Source organism: Rhipicephalus sanguineus, chromosome 3, assembly GCF_013339695.2.
Source record: "Rhipicephalus sanguineus isolate Rsan-2018 chromosome 3, BIME_Rsan_1.4, whole genome shotgun sequence".
In the NCBI taxonomy this organism is placed as follows: Eukaryota; Metazoa; Arthropoda; class Arachnida; order Ixodida; family Ixodidae; genus Rhipicephalus; species Rhipicephalus sanguineus.
In genome coordinates, this window is record NC_051178.1 from 122,732,886 (window position 1) to 122,754,157 (window position 21,272).

The 21,272-nt window shown below is 46.5% G+C and overlaps 2 protein-coding genes across 9 annotated transcripts in view; one reads left to right on the forward strand and one right to left on the reverse strand.

Moving 5' to 3' along the window:
- The window catches only part of LOC119387053 (carbonyl reductase [NADPH] 1), a 606,874-nt gene that overhangs the window by 401,748 nt on the left and 183,854 nt on the right, over positions 1-21,272 (reverse strand). The gene's annotated exons all lie outside the window — the stretch shown is intronic.
- Positions 1-21,272, forward strand: part of LOC119387056 (growth factor receptor-bound protein 14) — a 257,802-nt gene that overhangs the window by 225,392 nt on the left and 11,138 nt on the right. The window contains exon 4 of one of the 8 annotated variants that reach the window (XM_049413348.1): positions 12,555-12,714. The exons of the other annotated variants lie outside the window; for them this stretch is intronic. Coding sequence (XP_049269305.1) covers positions 12,555-12,714 — 160 coding nt within the window. The remainder of the gene's footprint in view (positions 1-12,554; positions 12,715-21,272) is intronic. 8 annotated transcript variants of the gene reach the window in all.

A 21,272-nucleotide genomic window follows, 5' to 3' on the forward strand; every position in this document is an offset into this window, starting at 1 on the left:
ATCTATCTAATATCTATCTATCTATCTATCTATCTATCTATCTATCTATCTATTCTAATCTCTATATCTATCTATCTATCTATCTATCTATCCTCTATCTATCTATCTATCTATCTATCTATCTATCTATCATCTATCTATCTATCTATCTAGCTATCTATCTATCTATCTATCTATCTATCTATCTATCTATATCTATCTATCTATCTATCTCTATCTATCTATCTATCTATCTATCTATCTATCTATCTATCTATCTCTCTATCTCTCTCCTATCTCTCTATCGCCTATCTATCTATCTATCTATCTATCTATCTATCTATCTATCTATCTATCTTATCGCTATCTCTCTATCTATGCTTCTGAATATTTTTCCGAATGAGAATAGCTAGCTATATATATATATATATATTATATATATATATATATATATATATATATATATATATATATATATTATATATATATATATATATATATATATATATATTTTTTAAAAAACGGCGGTTAATTAACCCTTCCCTTCTGTACCCGCGTAGTCATGGAACAACCAGCTGCGGTGCTCCATCTGAGTTTCAAAAGTTTTGTTTCCAAGTTTCGCGAGGCGCGCGGCGATGAGTGGATGAAATCTCTGAAACTTGCTGCAACCGAACGGTCTTGCGTAAAGGCCGAAAATTTATTCGTGCACGCCGCCGCTAACTCATCTCGCGCGCAGGTTGCCATAAAAGAAAAAAAAAAAAGCTAACGCAAACAACAGTGCTCGCTGTCAAATCCAAGCGCGGCACTGTGCACGCGCACCACAGCGGCACCGCGCATCACGCCATTACTGCATGAGGCAATCCATTCATCACGGCCTGTGCCTGTAGCAAGATTAACGCCTTCTCATCCGTCTTTCCAAATACGTGCGGGTTGTCTCATTATTCCTCACCGCTGCGGTGTTCGCAGTCCCGCTCGAACCCTGAGCGCTATCCGCGTTTTATTTTTCTCCTTTTTCTCTGTGTTCGCACGCTTCGTACATTCTTTTCCTCTTATTAGTCGTGGCCGCATATATGATATATGCGTACTTCCGCGTAATCTCAGTGTAATCCTCTTTCAGCCGCGAATGCATGCAGCTCCTCTTTCGCCAAAATTATTATACGCCCACGCCTTAGGCGTGTATGTCGAACCAGTATAGCTCTCTGTTGGAACGGCTTCATATTAGTTCAGTTCACGTTGGCGTATATCCTACGCATTCACTGAGCCGCGCAAAACCTCTTTGAATCCGCAGCGAACACTGTCCAGCGTTGAGCGCGTGCGCTCACTTTATTAATCCTTATTTTTTTTTTTCGGGTATTCGTTCTCGTTCGTTTTCCCCTTTCCCCAATGGACGTCAGCAAACTAGAACATCCCTGTTAACTTGACAGTTTTTCTTTGTCTCTGCACGGCTCTCGCATTGAGGTACGTCATGCGCGGCAGGAATTTGCATGATCTATATAAGCAAATATCCCGCGCGGGTTGTTATTCGCGCGCGTGCGGTGTTCGCTATATAATGCGTGGCGGAGCGCGTGTAGCGTACCGTGGCACATACCTACCAACTTTGTCGTATGCGCGCCCGATGCACATACAGAAAAAAAAAAAAAAACAAGATGGGACTAGACTCTGGCGGCATAGCTGTTTTGCTCGCCGCTGCGAAGAAAATACGCAAGAATATATCTCGCATACCAGCTGTACCAATGCTGACATCTGTTTTCAGTCAACAGTGGATTTCACATCTGCATCATATCATAACTTTGCTTCGAAAGCACTGGTCAAACAGCACCCCTAAACACGCGCACATGAACACACAGACGCCACGTATGCCCACGCATTCGATGCGCTAACACGCGCGCATGCACAAACAGTCTAACTAACGCACTCCTGTAACCGTAGCTACTATACACCGCAACAGTTTGTCACTGTATGTGCTTGCGTTAGCAACTCCTACAATGCACTCTTTCTTGCAACTCTTTCTTGCACTGAGATTGTTGTAACGGCTGGAGGATGACGGGAGGATGAAATGGTACAAAGCGAAGCCACAGAAACGCCATTTTCTCTGTTCTTATTTGAGGCTTGCATGTATTGCTTCCCCTTTGTTTTTTTGTTTTTTTGTTTTTTTTTCCGTCCTGCACCGCCTGCATTCTTTGACTCAGTGCCAAACGGGAAAAAGTGTAGTAAATCACTTCCTATGCAGTACGCACCGGCTGCGCTCACTTGGTTATTCAGGCTTTTCCCGGCGTGCGTAAATCACCGCATTCACAGGCCCGTGTTCTGTTCGTTTCCTTTGTCTTCGGAGTTCGTCTGCGGCTGCAAAATTAATTAGTTCTTTCCCGCGGACGACCCAGCTGTTTGCCGCTCGCTTCGATTTACTTCCTGCTCTGCAGCCGTCTTCTGTGCTTGTATGCATGGAACTTCGATCAACCTGCATGGCTTTCGAAAGCCCGTGGGGAATGCATATGTTAACACTGAATGGAGCGACTCCATACATACGTGTGTCACGGTCCGTGGTTGATTGCCTAGATTGACTTACCTGCCGTGTACTATAAGCGTGCACGGAAACTACGGGGAGAGGTGTTAATTCGCTCTTCCTGACCGATGAAAACCTCAGCGCTGGAGAAATTAATCACTAACGGCACTTTTCTGTGGTTACTTCATTACTAGGTGCTTCTTGGGCTCAAACGCACTATTATATACCATCGTCTTTCGTCCTTCTGGTAACCCTTTTCTCTTGCTTGTTTTCGTGTTGTAGAATTATTTTCTTTTTTCGAAATTACTCTGGTCGAGAGTAATTACTGCGATGGTTCGGTAAGGTACCAGTGAAAATAATGATTGTAACTGTATTGGTAGAGTGGAAATAATGGTTGACCAGGACGCCGCATCAGTCGGGGTGTGTCGGGGCAGGTAGCGATTACCTAGGCGCCCTAACGAATGAAGACGGCTTTTATTTATTTTTTTCGGCGCAAGTGAAGCCAAGCCTGCTTGGAAGCATAGCTTCATACATCCACGTGGGTACTGCTTTAATTATGCCATACCTAACCTAACCTAACCGATATCCTAAAGTGGCCTACCCCATGCCCTTATTGTACGCAGGTATAAGTTTCCACAGATTTGAGACGTGCACGTATCGGCAACAGTGAGTTGCGTTCGCCCGAACCCTTTGAAGGCTAAGTGTTTTGAATAGCAAGGTCGCCGTGTTTCTACGAACAATATTATATCAGGTGCATATGTGCAAAGTCGTGAGGGTATCCTTTTGGGAGGCATATACTGACTTTTCCGAATGCGTGTGAAGCTGTTGCTATACACGAGCCGTAGTCAAATGCAAAAAAAAGAAAATTCTATTGTTTTTTGCCGGCAACGGCATTACACAATGCGCGGCGCGACGTCTTATACAAATAACTCGGGAATTCCTGAGAGTTGGCCACAACGAGCGAGTTGAGCAAGCGCGGCTTTCCTCATCTGAATATTTAGCTTCCACCCGAGCGTATGCCCAAGAGTGTGCCCCTGAATTTTTCTTTCGCTGCCCGATCAAAGAGAAATTTCCTAATAATCGGACAGCACGTATAAGGCTTTCGAGTCCATCTTCTGTGCGCTGTGCTGCAGTGAGGTAGGTGGCAATGCTAACGCTTCCATGCTTAACGATGTTCAGTCCGGCCGTTTGCTTCGAGGTATGGAAGATTTTCGCTCTTCCTATCCCTATAGCCTTTACGCGTTCTATATAATTCTATGTTAGACTGATGAGGAGATGAGCAGCATCAAATCCCCTAGCAACAAGCGTCGTCGAATACATTGATGTAGCCAGTGGTATACTTTCATCATCACAGTGCGTGTGTGGAATTCGATATCCATATAAGGCTAGTCTCAGAATTCTTCAGATCAGGGCCGTAATGTCCTACAGCCCCGTTGCGTATAATGCTTATGCGTAAAGTCGACTAGCTCTTCTGGTTTAATATATGTAGTCTCACACTTTCTTAGTCGTGAGCTCTATGAGCTTGAACACAGAAATTACCTTTTAAAGGTCGTAGCGGCAGAAATGTTCATGACACTCATGACGTAGCTGGGGAAAAAAAGGGGGCGGGGGTACTACGCCAGTGAGTGCCCTGAAAAGAAGTTCTGGCTGCACTTCTGATGACACTATAAATGCTAAAGCGGAAAGATACCTCTAGCAATTCAATACATCACATTCATATCATTGCATTTCAAGTAATCGTTGAATAAACATGAATTCAGTTTTCCAGCTCATGTATGCTATCGTGAGCAATATCACCGAGATATATGTTATCTTTCGGAAGTAGCGTACAATCATGCTGTGTATATAGGCTTGGCCGCTCCCTGGCGAAGGCTCCCGACTTCAGCCCATCGATAACGTATATATCGTGTCGTTGACAATGTCCGCAGGTATTCAGCTCATGTATAGATATATATACAAGAACGCAGGCAGTCCCGGCGTCATCACAACAGTTCTGGAGGTATTTCAGATGCCGATATACATACCCATGGACGACGTAACTGTACGATTATCGCTGCCTTTATCTTGCCCTTTAGCATATCTGTGTCCAGGGACGTCGTATAGGCACGTGTTATTCGTCTAACCTGAAGGGTTTATCTGCATGGTGCATGTATGTGTACCAATTGTCATAGATATTTGCACGCGGCAATACGATATAAGGATTCTTTTCTATCTTTTATATTCCATTCTCTTCATCCACCATTTATGACAGGCCGATTTCGGTGATTGCGTATAGAGCGCGCTGATCGAATATCCCCGTGAAGAAACGCGAAATAGGAATAACATCTTAACATGGAATCGACGTCGCGCCAGATGTTTTCTTTGATTTATTGTGCCGGATCCCGTGTACGCTCTGCTTAGTTCTATTAAAATCAGAGTGTTGTCTTTCCGGTTTTTTAAACAGTTCAGATTTCCTCGGATTTATTATCTCTTCGAATGTGCGCACACAATGGGGGCGAAGGAGCATTTTATGCTTACAGTTTCGCTGGAAATTCGTGCTAGTTCCGAGAATTCGTATTCATTTCTCACTGACTGCAATTGTTCGGTTTGTGCCTCCCGTATTCTATGGCAGGTGTTGACCATGCAAAGATCTTGCATGTCCAGCGGCCACGAGCATTTCGCTCTTCCTTTCTCTCTCTCTGCATTGGCCACAAGGTCGACGTGCCTCCAGCGCGCACCGCGTACGTATACATGTCTTGCGAGTGGCCGCGTCCATTGTAGCGCGATTGCAGTCGTTGTCCCTCCGCTGTCATTGCTCGCGGAGGATCCCTGCGGAGTGTGCAATGTCGCAGTCTATTGTTGAATTCCGAAGCGCCGCTACCCTGGATCTGGACTGTCACTGGTCCGGTCGGTCATCGCGCCCCGGCAGCATGCGTAGCGTTACAGAGTGCATCCGCCTTTTCTTCGAATAACTGCGCGGCTGCTGCGAGACCTCTGCATGCCTCCTGCCTTCCTGCGAAAGCTGCACATTTGTTGGTGCGCTGCCTTCCTACGTTTGCGAGTGATCGCCCGCGGTGGGGTAAGTGTACGCGCGGCCGGCCTTGCGCGTCATATCTCAGTTCGAAACACATAGATAACTGTTGCTTCTACTTTCTTTTATTGCGATAGCAATTAAATGGGCACTTAAGGCACATTTCTGCCGTCGGCGTCGCCGTGAGGTTTCGTATAGTGTCAAGTGGCGATAACATCGCCCCGCGCGCGCGGTGAGTGGAAGCGTGCGAGAGCAGCCGAATATCGCGGGTCAAGGGGAGAGGATAGCTGCCGGCAGTCTCCGTCCTGCGAAAAGCCTATGGAGTTCGGGGTCCCGGAGGTAGGGCAGCGGAGGGGAGGGGGCGGCGTGGCTCCTGCAGTAAACACGTATACACTTTGACCGGCCGGCCGCGGTCGGGCGCGCTCTATTATGACAGGGATTAGCAGACGGCTCATACCATTGTATGTGCTCTGTTCTCACCGCTGTTTGCGTTGAAGCGATAGACAGCACAAAGGTCGCTTCGCTCAATGCGGCGGCTGGGTTTCCTTATGCAGATTTTGTTAAGTTACGCCTGCTCAGATGCTGTGTTTGCTGTTAGCTTTGCTTCGTATGACATTCCGATTTGTTGCTGTCGCAATCATCGTTGCGGCGAAACTGTGTCCCCCCCCCCTTTTTTTTTATGTTGGTTCCTCCAATTGGCTCTTTGTGGGTCTCTGTATGGCCGTTTATGCGACCTTGTTTAGGACCTTACACGTGTATGTGCATATGCGTAATGTTCCGTCATCTCCGCTGGTGTTTTTGTTGGTCTGGAAAACTTGGCGGATGTCTACCTCGTTGGGCGGATGGGTCTGTGTGCTCGGATATCGCGTCCGAGGTATGTCATGCGAGAAAGCCCTCATCCAGGAAAAAGGAGAGCTCATCATTTCATCTTTCACATACACATACTTTCACACCGTTCCCAGGGCATCATCTCGTTGGGCGAAGCGCGCAAGAGACGGCATGCGAGTGCGCCCGCGGTATCTTTCCCCCTCCGACTTGTTCTTCCGCGTCCGCATATCCGATCCCTCCATTCCTTTCTCCTTCTTTCTCTCTCTCGATCGCACGCACGCACGCACTCACTCACTCACTCACTCACTCACTCACTCACTCACTCACTCACTCACTCACTCACTCACTCACTCACTCACTCACTCACTCACTCACTCACTCACTCACTCATTCGTCTCCCTACCGGGCTGCAGAAATTAGGCGCCTTTTCCTCTTCAAACCACCACCACTCACTAGCGCACTTGTGCGTGAGATAAGGCGGACGGGACTCTGTTGCTGTGCGCGCGGCCAACGCAACGGCAGAGCTGTGCAAGATCCCTTCACAGAGCCATGTGGCGCTCGCGTTTTCACTTACAAAAGCGGCCTTCTGGGAAGGCGCACGCTGCCCAGGCACTTGCTGCAGCACTGCCTGCCCCCTGAATTGCGTCATTATTTCGTGGGAGCGTTTTTCGAGGAACCATTTCCCCGTTACGTACGGCGGCGTGCCCGCTGGCCGCTTCTTCTTCTGGCTCCCTGGTCGACGCACATACTTTCCTTCTTCTTTTTTCTCACTCAACACGCCTCCTCCACTTTTTTCGTTTTCTCTCCGGACCACGGTGGTAAGCTCCGGGCATAGCCCGCCGCTAATGCGTGAGAGTGTGTCGCGATGGCTTGCCGGCTTTCTCTGGTCAGAGTCTTGGGCACAGTTGTCTCAACAGTTTTTGTTTTCGCTTACGAAGCCTTCGCCCTCGCGCCCTGCTCTTCCTGTTTGCTTTCCCTCTTTTTTTTTTCTTTTTAATCCGGAGCAGCGGTTATTGTCGTTGCTTTTTCTTCTTATTTCCTTTTGCGTTACACGCGCAGCCAGAGACGCGTTCCCAGTCGCCTGACATCGTGACACGATAAACTGTCCTGTAATCAGAACGTGAGCAGGCTCTAAACATTTCCAAGGGCAGCGGGAGAACGGGAAAGTACATTATTCTTCCGGCGAGGTTCTCAAGTTGCAGAATTGTAAAGGTCGGCTTTTTTTTCTCTCGTGTCTCTTGGTCTCTCATAGCTGCAGCTTCCGTTTATTCTTTCTTTCTTTCTTCTTCTTTCTTTCTTTCTTTCTTTGAAGCTTTCTTACTTCTTGTGCTGGGCGATCGTTGCTGGTTTTTTTGTTCTATTTGCCTCAGAGCTGGCTCTAATAATAATAGCCTGTTCACCGTTTTGTAGCAAGGATCGGGAATTCATGCACATATACATGAACTATCGAACGCGACGCCTACCTGCAGCACGGATCTTTGCGCTGCCTTTTTTTTTTCTTTTTTCTTTTTTTTTCTTTTGGTCTGTGGTGTATAGTGAACACCCTAGAGTGCGTCTTTCCTTGGATTCGTCATCTTCATTCTCCTCCCTTATTCAGTCCTTTATCTACCCTATCGCCCGTTCTTCTTTTTATTTTTTGCATTTTCCTCGCCCGCGGGCTGACCTTTCTTTCAAGCAGCTGTCAGCCTTCGGTTGAGGCATGCTGTCGAGACGCGGCAATAGTCCTCTCCTCCCTTCTTATTCTCTCAACAAACGCAGTGAAATCCACTTCTTGCTTTGTTCCCTATTCATTCATGCGCGGATTGCGCGGATTGCGCGGAGGGCGACATCCTTTTTGTTCGCCCTATTGTCCTGTAGGGCGAGGTACCCATGCCCTCTTTGTGCCGAGCATGTGCGATCCGCGCAATGAGTCACGCGTCTTGACCGCGCGCGCCGTCCGAACGGCGCTGGCAGCAGATGGGCGATCGGTGGGCATTATACGTATCTAATACAATAGTCCGTGGTCACCGACACGAGCGCGCAAGGCTGTCGCCATTTTCCCCCTTTTCTCCGCCATCCTTGTACTCGCATTCCTGTACACGTGCGTCCTTTATCGGACGCATTGTATAATAGTAATTGTTGGGGTTTAACGTCACAAAACCACGATATGATTATTAGGGACGCCGTAGTGGAGGGCTCCGGAAATTTCGACCACCTGGGGTTCTTTAACGTGCTCCTAAATTTAGGACACGGGCCTCTAGAATTTACGCCTCCATCGAAATGCGGCCGCCGCAGCCGGGATTCGATCTCGCGACCTGCGGGTCAGAACTCGAGCACCATAACCAATACAGACCACCGTATACGTGGCGGATCTATCGGACGCATTGGGTGCTGCAGTTTATCGATTGGTGGCTCCTGCGTTGTCCTTGGCTCTTTAAAACAGTGGTCAAGGTACAATTGCGAAGTCGCACTGTTATTTTATTTATTATCATCATTATGACTGTTTGCTCGAGCTCGTTGGATTGCTAGCGAGGTTTCCAGAAAAAAACAAATGCGGCCACGAAAGATATCGGTGTGGCGTACACGTCTTCTCTTGCTGTCGATGTCAGTGTTTTATGTCGAATACCTTGCTCACAACTTAATTAAATCAGTTTTTTTCTTTCGTTGTAAAACCTTTTTCTCGCTTAAATATTCAAAGCTAATCTCTGATCTAGTGGCATGAGAGCTGCCATTTCGCTACCGTAGAAGGGTAATTTACTGTATTAATTTAATTAGAAGGGTAATATGTATTAGTAATATTTAATTTAACTATCCGATCGTGCTATAGTCATTGCCCAAATCGAGTTTTACGCATTTCTTCTTCGATTAGGCAACGCTGCGCATAATTATGTACACTTATATATAGCCATGCACTTGTCTGTTAGTGCGCAGTCGAAGGTACTGTTGTCTTCGATTCGTTTCATTTGACATTGCTGGTTTAACAAAGCCACATGCCGCGTTATGTAATCGGAGGTCATGATACGAGCAGCGGGTATCGATGTTTTAAAGAAGGAAAAGAAAAAAAAAAAAAGGTCGACTGGCGCAAGCTTCGTTGACCCGATCAAGAGATGTCCAGCAGGTCCGTGCATGCTACAGATAAAGGAAAATGCGGTGCACCTGTGCGCTTAATTTTGATATTCAGCGCGGTGAATGTGTTTGTGTAACGTCTGCGCCGAAGGTCCGTGCGCTGGCTTTTTTTCTGCTAGGTCGCGCAGTGTTCAACTATATTTTAGCCGACTGAAATGGCCTTGCCGTGCGCGCTTCATGTTACTACCCGCAGAGAGGTTATGTATGTAAGAGCTTCGTGCTCGTGCTTCATACATACTATATATATATATATATATATATATATATATATATATATATATATATATATATATATATATATGCGCACTCGTTTTACGCGCTTCCATTGTAGATCTTTTTTTTTTAGTTCATTTTTTGTGAAAAGGGGTAATTAGGTCAGCGACCGTGAACGTACTAGCAGATCTGACATGAACTATATGGACGACATTAAATTCAATTCCTTATGTATATAGCTCTTGGAAAAGGCAAAGCTGTGTTAAAACATTGTTTACCTGTATATTAATATATATACGTACACACTGCCCCTTTATATAGAGCTTTTACTGACAACCTTTGTCCTTGCATATATTATCCTACGTTCGCACATCTGCACCGCTATAACCTCACTTTCGACTGCCCTTCTGATTCTATAGGTCGTTGCTGTCGTGAATCGAGCTTTTTCAGTATATAGCATGTGTGCGTAGCCTTGTCAGAAGCTTTTATTCCGTTTATATCGTGACGTCATCTATACCATCGCTCTATAATGTAGTATATGGCATAGTTATAGAGTCCCGTGCCCCGAGAAATCAGCCAGCACCTGTTGCGTTAACATCGCCCACATTGGAAGAAAGCCGTCTTTAAGAATACGTCTTCTTTTCGTGTACACTTGGCTCAAGAATAGCTCGAATATGAGGAAGTTAGCGCTGCGAATTAAGACCTCTCTTCTCGCGATCACACCTCTGCGTCTCATATATCCGTGCTTCAGATTTGCAGCCGCGTTGCATGTGTACTTCCGGGAGGCAAATCGTGTGCGCAGTGTAGTGTAACATGCTGTACGCGGCTGGGAGGGAGATGTAAAAGCTCTCACGTTTAGATTGGAGACTTGCCAAACCGCGGACTGCTCGACGCGTTCTATAACGTGTAATAAACGCGGAGTGCAAGAAGACGTAGCTTGCTTGCATGCAGAGCTTTCTTTTGCTTTTTTCTCGGTGCAGATAAACTTCGAGATTACACTCGCGCGTGCAAACACGCAGGAAGCGTGCAAGACACGGAAACAACGCGGTAAAAGGCGTTTGCCCCCGTGAATGAATGAAAGAGTTATTTTCCTTTTTTATATGTGTAGAGCTGCCGGCGGTTTTTTTTTTTTTTTTTTTCTCGCCTCTGTGGTTGTGCTGTCATCCACATACATGGGAATTTCCTTTCGTATTGGTTTCACAAGGTCCTTGTGAGCATGTGCGAAGTGACGACCTCTGTATTGTCGTAATATAGTGCTGCTGCCCGTCGTTGACGTTAATGAATATGTGCGGGTCGTTTTTAAAGTCGCGGCGAGTGCAGCTTTCATGAGCGGGACGATAATTGCGGCGATTTTTTTATGATTATCTTTATCCGTGAAACGTGCTGTTTATTCACCAGTGTGTTGAGAAAGTACACGTCAGCTTCTCTTAATGGCTTAAAAAAAAAAAAGAAAACAAGAAGTCCGTAAATTACGCGAAAAGTTTTGCTTGTCCCGCTGTCAAGACGACGGCCGTCGCGGATCCAGCTATAAATTAGCGTCTGTCAGAGCCGACTGTTCTATGTTTTTTACTGACTTTCGAAAATGTGTTCATAAATTATAGATTGAAGGTGTAAATTTTGCCGTCGTCTCATTTCCGGGCCGCGACTTTTTTCGTGGCACAATGCGCATGCGTGGGGTGGTCGGCGATGCCTAAAATCGAGCCGTACGTTTTCGCGACGTTTGTTCTTCACCGTTATAGCGTCATTATTGCCAGCCTCTTTCACGATTGGTTCACGCCGTTGCTATCGCCCGACACGGCCCAATGGCAGCGTCCGAAGAGGGGGCACCCTCTTAACCAAAACGAGGAAGCGTAAAACGGCGTGCTGGGATGGGCGAGAGAGAGAGAAAGAGAAAAGCCGAGAAATCGGTGGTTTACGACTCTCGTCCGGTTTGGCTCGCGGTTCGAAACAGTCAGGGTTTTAAAGTTCGCTTAACTGTCAAACCAGTTGCGGGGTGGGGTCCGGAGAGGAGCATCGTATGAGCGTCTAAGCGGGAAGATGAAGGGGAAGAGGGCAAGCACAAAGGATTGACTGCGGCACCCTGCGTTGCCGCTTGGGATTGCGGTGCGAGGGGAAGGGATAATGCAATGCTCCGAACGCGCGCGCGCACGTTGCCTTGCGGCTAGCGACGCGCTAGCGTCGCGTCACCTCCTCGAAATCTGCCGCCGGTCAGGTCACGTGCTCGCGCTGGACCAATGGCGTCGCTCCCCTTTGTTGAAGCCACTGTCGTCTGCTAGCCAAGCATTTCACAGCTCTCTCGCACCTATCCTCGAACGAGCAGTGTGCGAGACCTGCTCGAGCGTCGTTGAATTGTTCTCACATACCGAACAGCGAGGCTTCTGTACCGCGCGCGAGTGAGAGTTCCTGTAATGAAATCATAGAAATAGGGTCCTGTCGAAGAATAGCCGTATGAGCCGAACGGGGTACGCGCTGGGACCGCGGCCGAAGCGTACGGCGCGGGATCGCCGCGGTGGCGCGATCCTGTCTCCTCCTTGCTCTCTTATCGGGCGAGGAGGGTAGGAGAAAGGGACGCCTCGGCAACAGCGCCGAAGGAGCTGCTAGACGCGCTTCAGCCAACGGGGCGCCGTGGCTGCTGCGCTCGCTCCTTCTCCTCCGGCGAAAGAGAGAGCGCCGCAGCAGTAGCGAACAAACGCGTGGGCGAGGGTAGCGAGATGGAGAGAGCGAAATAAATGAAGAAAACGGGAGCGGAGAAAGTTTCGTCGCGTTGCCGTTGTTGCCTTCGGAGAGAGAGGAGAGTGACGGGGGGGCGCGGCGTGAGCTGTGTGTGTCGCTTCGGTGTGGTGGTGGTGGCTGCGGGAAGAGCAAGAGCAACGGCAGCGTATTCTTTACCTGCTGTGCGCTCGTGGCTGTGCGCAGGCGGCGCTGACGTTTCACCTGCCGGACGGGGGCACCCACCGCATGGTGGTTGAGGAGAACCTCCGCTGCATCGACCTGTGCCATCTGCTGACGCTCAAGCTGAACGTGGCCCGATCGCCCACCTGGACGCTCGTCGAGAGGATCGCGCAACCGAGGATCGGTGAGCTGCTGCACTTGTTTCTTCATTGACACCACGGAACATGCGTGCTGCTTGCTTTGTTTCGTTCTTCCAAATGTTCCTCTCCTATTTGCACCGAATGTTTGTTCAAAGTTGTTCGCGTCTTGGGACAGCTCCGAGCGGTACCTCGCGACTCTTGTTGACATGGAGCTCGCACGAAAGACCTTGCTTTTTTTTTTCAGGGGGTGTTAGTGAAAAGCGAAGTTGACATTTCAGTGACCTTCAGGACTCGCGCTTTACAGTTAGAGAACATGTTTTTTTTTATATAAATGTATGTGTGTGTGTTTACTCAGCGTTGCGGTACGGATGTGTATAGCAGTTTGTTTCTCAGCACGATTCCTCAGTTTGCCGTGCATCCTCGGTCACTTAATTGTCGCGTAGTATATAGTAATGTAGAAGATGCACTTGTTCTGCATTGTCTGTCGCGGCGCCTTTATCCCGTCTTTCCCAACTTCCAGACTATTGGAATATACCACTTAACGACAGTATGTATGTTTCCTTTCTTTAAGCAGCTAAAATTCCTGTATATATGCGCACGTATGGAAATAGATAAAAGCGATCATGGGCAGACAATGCCCTCCTCTGTTCTCATATCCGCTGTCTTCACGGGCCTGCGTGTTCTTTCTTTCTTTCTTTCTTTCTTTCTTTCTTTCTTTCTTTCTTTCTTTCTTTCTTTCTTTTCTTTCTTTCTTTCTTTCTTTCTTTCTTTCTTTCTTTCTTTCTTTCTTTCTTTCTTTCTTTCTTTCTTTCTTTCTTTCTTTCCATTTCTCGCATGCATGACGTTTCTCATATGCGTGACGGTGAAAGAAAGCATGCGTTATATGGTCTCGATATTTCGAAACGACAGCTCTCGGGATCTGCGCGGCGCGTTTCCACTGAACGCCGCCTACTGCACGACGCTGTTGATGCGTAAATGTTGGTTTAAAAAAAGACCAATAAATGTAAAGCGTACGAGAAGCGCGTTCATCTCGCACGCACGTCAAGTTATATATGGTTTACCGACTGGACAATAAAAATAGTTAACGATACACACATACGCGAATGTCACACAGTGGTCACAGAGTGGTAAGCGGAGTGCGCTAAATAATTACAAAGAAAAGTTCATTGGTTTGGCCGCTTCAAAAAATCCTCCGAGGTATGTCAAAGCGCACACGTCTAAAGAAGTATGCCCATCAACTAAATACATTGCGAAAGCAAAAAAGAAAAAAGAAAGCGAGTCTTTGGAGCTCTTCCGACGCTGGCGCGAAATTTGAGCTGTTTTCAACGTATCTCTATAAACAGAAAATCGAAGCAAATTCTATAGCGGTGACAGCCTCTTATACCTGTCGTCCCAATCGCATTTGATGGGCATGCACTGACTAGACGAAATTTGTAGTTATTAACTTTTATTAAGTTGCATACGTGTTAAGTGATATACAGCTGTGGTTTATAGAAAGGCGCTACCTGGCATGCAAATTCTTCCTTTCTTTATCTACGCTGAATCGTGCAGTGAGTGGGTCGCATTCATTCATTCGCCGTAAAAATTTTTATTCCGGTCGTTAAGATGTCTGCAATCTCAGTGAGCGCAGCTGTTCTCCCGCACCGTCGTCCCGACAGAAGGCTCCCGCTGGGAAGGAGTATTTCGCTTAGCAACAACTCGTAGCCAAGTTGGCAAAAAAACAAACGAAAAACGAAAACGCCTTTTTCAAATGCCGCCAACCCTCACGTTCGTCGCGTCCTCGACGAAAATACTGTAGGTAAAACGTGAGCGGCGCAACACGAGCAGTGATATTCGTCATGGCTTGGCGCGCAGTACCGCTTGGTTGTGAAACGTTCGTCCCTATCCTATATGTACAACGCCGGTGAGCTTTTTTTTCTTTCCCTTTAAAAAAAGAAGGGAAGTATTTCTTTTTTTTTTTTTTTTGCTGGCAGTTCCGTTCTTTCCTGAAGCCTTTTCTGTTTATGATCTGCTTGCCAAGGGAGGCGCCGGGCGCTTCGTTTCTTTCCAATAACAACACCGCACTGAGCAAACGCTCGCCGAAGCGTCTCTTCGAGCCGCACCGTGCTTCGAGCAAACAGCTCCTTCCTCCGGTTCCTTCTTTCTGGAACAAAAAGAGAGAGAAAGGAAAGAAAAGAACAAAAAAGAAAAACACAGCAGCCGCAGCGACTTCCCGGTCTCGTCTACCGCAGCAAAGTCACATGCCCGATCAGCAGCAGCACTGCATGGTTCCGCTTTGCGGCCGCGCTGCTGCTTTCGTGTTTCACGAGGCTTATGCATCGTAAGCTTCCTTCGCGTCAGTTTGGAAATCTAAAGAAGCTTTGAAGGAGCTTTCTTTTTCACGGCGGAAGTGGCGTTGGAAAAACAGTCGAAAGAGAATCGAGAGGAAGAAGGGAAAGGATTTGCCAGGGCGCTTCCGTGGGCGAATTAGCTTAGCTTCTTAGACAAACTTTTCGGCATACCGGAAAGAAGACGAAAAAAAAAAGCAATTAGACGAGCTTTAGAAAGCGCCTTCGTTTTAGGCCCACATTGAAAGTCGGGACCGAGGATGGAAAAAGCTTTCGTTGCTCTCTGAGGGCGTTGCGACAACAGCTTGAAGAAGACAGAAATGTTTATTTCTTCCTTGATTTTTTTTTTCTTTCTTGTGAATTTCAAAGTGAAATTGGGCTTTGCAAGGTGTAAAGGTTAATAACTTTCGCTGCAAACGGCGTTTCAAATGTAAGAAAAAAAAAAAGAAGAAAGAAAACGGCACTTAAGAAAAGAGAATATAATGATAAGCTTGGAGAAGGTAGTGAAATTTCGCTAATTAAATCCTTTCGCAGCTATTTTAAGATTTTGTTGGAAAGAACGGATAGGCGGTCGATCGCAGCAGATGTGGCGCGGCGTTCGCACGGAGGCTGTATACATACCTCGAACTTTATACGAACCGGAGACCGATTGATGCAAATGTCTCGCCGGCATTTTATCTCTATTTCGACGGAGATCACGAAGCCTTTCTCACGCGTTCTTTCTTTAAAGCTTCCTCGTCACAGGGTTCACGCTTTATACATTGTGAATATGTACTTGTATACAGGCCTGCCCCAGTTATCGAGCACCAGAGCCCGTATTGAGAGCAACGTCTTACGCAAAAAAAATAAAGAAAAAAAAATTGTGAAAGAATATTTCGGCCAATCGTGTTGCGGGACATACGAAAGAGAACTTCTGATAATTCGACCCCAGGATTTAAAAAAGAAAAAGAAAGCTGCGTTACGCGAAGAAAACCTGTTGCATTTATTCCCTGTGCACAGGAGTAGCCGCCAGTAATTTTTTTTCGTTGATGAGATGTAATTAGTTATAATAACTTTCGTGACAGTAGGAGTATTTTCCAAATTATAAAGTTATCAATTGTCTCTGCCTATACCTCAAAGTGAGCCATGCTTGAGGGCGCACAGCTTCTTGGTGCGCTTCGCAGCGCATGCATTTGCGCGTATTTTTGTTTGTTTGTTCTTTTTTTTCATATATCGCGGGCTTTCTTCATCAGCTGGAAAAAAAAATAGCGCGTAACTAGTACGTTGCGGAAAATATCGCTGTTTGAGTTCACATAAGCATGCTTACAGATTCCTAATTGGCGTCTTTATAATTAGGTGGCTACTTCTCGAGTTGTACAATTTAATATAATTAACTAATGGAATCTTATTAGCGAAAAAATTACTGGCGGCGTGCTACTCGAGTACTCCAGGTACGATGCGTCAAATACTGTATAAAATAGGTGCTCTCTTCTTTTTAAACATCTTCGTGATCGGTATAGCTGAGACAGCTTCATATAAGGTGCAGCTATCGGATGCACTTTATAACTTGCCTCCTATCTTCTACCGTATTCTCTGTAAAGCTTGCGAGTTAAGGCTCGTTGAACTGTCTGTTCAAGCTGTATGAAAAAAAAATTCTGTTGCTTCATACAGTGCATGTTTCTTGGCTATAGCAGCAGGGGAAGTCTGTCTCGTTAATCGGACGATCTCCTTTACCACTTTTGTCGATGGCTTGCCGCGGTGAAATTCTGGCTGCTTGCGTCTGCGCGGCCTCATTAAAATATCCCGTGTATACAGCTTCGTGCGTCTACGCGTTCTTTGTTTAACGGACGTGATTGACGTGTTTTACGGCTATAGCGATGACGCGCCCCGCAAAACACATGTGGATTTCCTGGGATGTTGAATCAAAACTCCCGAGCATTGACTGCGCTCCCTAGCTCAGCGCTGACGGAATTTCGGTCTCTATTTCGCACGTAGCATTCGTTTTCACTGCAGAATAATTCATATCCGCGCGTCAATGCCCGAAGTCAACGCTATTATAGTCTTCTCAGGCGTCACTGCGTGCGTGTCACGTCGGGAGAGGCATGTCATGAACCGCGTTCAAATGCGCTAGGCGTTTCTCTCTCTATCTCATTTCAAGAATCGAGACGCGTTACATGGTAAAGCCCAGTAGCGTATAGCCAGAAAATTTTTTTCGGTTGGGGGGGGGGGGGTCAATTAACCATACTTATATACGTTCGTGCGTGCGTTTGTATGTGTGAGTGTATATATATATATATATATATATATATATATATATATATATATATATATATGTACCCATGCGAAATTGAAAAAAAAATTTCGGAAGTGTTTAGCTCCTGCCCCTCCAACCCCCCTGGCTACGGCAGTGGTAAAACCTTCAGGAAGAGAAGCATAATAATTTATGGAGCTTCACAGCACATAACCACCATATGATTATGAGGCACGCCGTAATGGGGAGCTCCAGAATAATTTTGACCACCAAGGCTTCTTTAACGGGCACATTATATCTAAGTACACTGCTGTTATTGCATTACGCCCTTAGCATCTAAACGCGGCAGCCGTGACCAAGAATCGAACCCGCTACCTTTTAGGTTAAACACGAGACATGTCTTAACCTACACTGCGTGTATATACAATGCGATTTCGCTTAGCTATAATTGACCAGTGCGGCCCTGACGCTATACGGCAGCACTTTCCTGCACTGCTGGATGATAAAGATATGCCTAATGTGCATATATTGCCGTATGTTGGCAAATGTGCCGGTAAATGTATGGTGCATAATGTTGGCTGATGATGCTGTTATATAGCAGCGAAGTTACATGCTATTGGATGAGCTGGTGTTTACTTGTATACGCATAACTTAGCGCAAGAAAATGCTAAAGTGTCTGTCTGGCCGTGCTGGTAAGACATGACGAAAACATTTTAGCGCACAACTATTACGAGATTGGAGACACACGGGCGCTGTATGTAGCTTTCAACGCTTTATCGAGAACTGCAAAGCGGGATATTACACAATGCAACTCGTGGCCGCTCAACGCGCATGCGCAGCCACGGAGCAAAGCAGTCGAGCGATGCTTTCGCGCACGCACATGCGGACCACAACCTGAGTTGGTTTTGCCTCAATCCTTTTCTTAATTCTTTTCGGTGATGGGGGACTTCTTGCAGAGTTCAATAACCGAGCTTCACGAAAGTCAATGAATGTATAGCTTGACAAATTTGTCTGCCTAATCAGTTCTGCGCCGGTTTACGCGCGACGTCGAGCGAAGCAACGGGCGTGCATGCAGCGGGCGATGCAAGCGCTACGGGCGCTGCCGCACGTAATCTCGCATCTCGCCCGCGACGAGGTCAAAGACGTGAGTCTTTCTTTGCCTGCAGGGTCAGCGCCGTCGAGATGCCTCCGCGGACGCTCTTGCAATTCTTTTCCGGCACCGCGCCAGCGATTACGTGACTTTGACAGACAGGCGCGCCTTGTTCGATCTTTCTTTCTTTCTTTCTTTCTTTCTTTCTTTCTTTCTTTCTTTCTTTCTTTCTTTCTTTCTTGACAAGCCGTCTACCGGTTTGTCGACGCTTGCGCTGAAGCTCTCCGGTGCCTTCTTTTTTCTTTTTTTTTATTAGATGGTGATTAGGTCCATCTTCATCCTCTCTTCGCTTTTTTTTTCCTTTATTTCTTTTTTCCGGGACCTTGCCCTTGAGAAGTTTTCGACCTCTTGGGAGCCGCATAATACTGCAGTTTCTTTGGGCTAAAATCGGTCCGCCAAGCGTGCGAACTTCTTCTTTCGATAGCGACGTAGCGGGTTCGATTCCCAGCGTCATTGCATGTATATGCTGCCGAGTTTTGGGAGGGATTACCTGTATAGAGTGTATATGGGAACGAACACGTATATAATTGGACTTCGTTGCTTATACGCCAAATTTTGTATATGTGTTCTCTGGAACGAGAAGGTCTCCAACACGCGGGCTCCATGGCAGATGCGCGAATTTATGCTCGTTTAATGCACGGCCCTTTAATTTAATGCATACCGTGTAGGGTGTAGGTCGCAAAAGCTATTCTGAGGGTCGATATACATTTAATTACAGGCCGCATGCATTCCTAGGCTAAGCGAGAATACGTTTTTTTTTTTTTCGTATATCTCGTATATATATATATTCCTGTGAATTCTCAGTACATGCCTTTTAAAGGACATCGGAGCCGTATAATGTAAGCACTTAAGTTGAACAGCTCGTTCAGGCGTTCAGCGTGCGCTCTGTATAACGAAATACTTCATTTAACGTCTGTTCGGTTCTCGTAAAATTCCACCCTCGACCGAGCCACGCAGAATGGCGACGTGGAAGGACTCTCAACCACGTAAGGCATATGCGCCTTGGCAGACATCTTGTCTCTGGCGCTTTGGCTTGGCAGCTGCGAATTAAGCGTTGTAAATTATTCCCGCGGTGCGGTCGATTAGACGTGCGTAATGTATAGCGATTTTTTTAAACTTCCGTTTCCCTTGCAGGCATGTGCGGCGACAATATATGCGACTGCTTGACTCGCTATCTTTTTCTTTTTCTTAACCTCATTCTTAACCTCTCGCCTTTTTATGTTGCGTCTACATCTCTCGTCTCCGATCTCGTTTTCTCATCTCGCCCATATCTTCTCGTTAGTCGAGACAATTCGCGGAAGCTGGCCGCGGAGTCGCCGCGGTGTTCATTAGTGCGTTTCGCGGAAGCTGGACTAAAAAAATACAACCTCGAACGCGTGCGGGCGTGTGATTTGCAAGCTTCATTGACTGCGTACGCGGTTATAGAAAATAGATCATTATCACTTAAGACCGGCGCCTTAATTATTTTATCTCGTTCTCCTTTTGTTTTCATTCCGACGCCATCGACGCAATGGATATCTACATGATTATTAATTCGACGCACAATCTTCTCCTAGGAACACATTCCGTTAAGGGCGGCGAGCATAGTTATTTTTAATTACCCCCGCGTCGCATATATCGATTGACCGCGGGTCAGTGGCGAAGAGCAGCTGTTAGCTGCGCAAAAGGAGAGGCGATGGTTAGGTTAAAAAACGTCGGACCCCCCCCCCCCCCAAAAAAAAAAAAAATAAGTAAACGATGTTATGGGTCTCCTGTTACGCGGCAGGGATGGCCGTATACTGTAAGTTTTGTAAAATATAGCACTACGTTTCATTTAATAATATTGATGAAAACAGATAACGATTTTATCTTGAGATATATATCATATATTTGAGATTATATCGAGTAGTTCGTTATAAGCGGGTTTCCGAAGGTTCTTGTCTTCTGTCTACTTATTTTTTATCTTCCGGGCCCCGATTGTTTTGTCACGAATACTATTGTCGCGAATACTAAGCTTTTGTTGAAGCAAATCAGTTGAACTCCGGAAGAATGTTCATGAAAGCGAAAAAAAAAGGTACATTGATAATCCACCCGTTTGTTCATAGCACAAAGCTCTGCAGTGAAATCCATACGTATATTTTTTAAAGAAAGCTTGCTAGTTAACGGAACATCCCGGAACACGACGAATTTTTCGTCGATTTAGAAACTGTATTTCCAAGAAATCCTTATAGATTTACTTCCAAGAGTACTTCCAAGAAACCCTTATAGAGCCGTGCAACAGACACACCAACCGGCTCAATGTCATTAGGCCTGTCACGATTTATTTGCTTTTATATACAAATAAGGTCTTGCAGTAATAGTTGCCATGGTTCTGCGTGCTTCAAGACTTGTCTACCAACGACTTCTTTTTCCCAGCGCGACCGTTAGCAAACCGAAAGAACAAAGTGTCGCACCGGCACCCATTGAAACTGTGTAGAGTTGAGGAATGCGTATCCATGCGGTTAGCGTGTCGTCACTCACATCCGTGCTATGGAGCGTCCTGTGCGCTTACGTGAACTCTGAAAAGCCTTTCTTTCTCATTTCTTTAATCCCCGTTTTTAATGACGACGCTCTATAGCAGCTCGAAACATTGCACAGCGGTGGCATGCATTTCATGGTCTATGCAACCGCATAAAGAAAGAATTGCGAGGAGTTGCTAAAGAACAGCCAAGCTTCGGCACTGTACAGTTGCTGTGGTGTGTGCAAGCTGTCCCACGCAGCGTCTAAACTTTGCACGTTGCGTCATCCTGTATACACACTTTATGCGCAGACGTCGTCACTGTGTACTCGGTCACCCATCCGCTCTTTGCGGGCATTTCGTCACCGCGCTTGTCTGTGACGCCACCTTTCAAGTGGCGGCATGCTAATTAGGTCCGG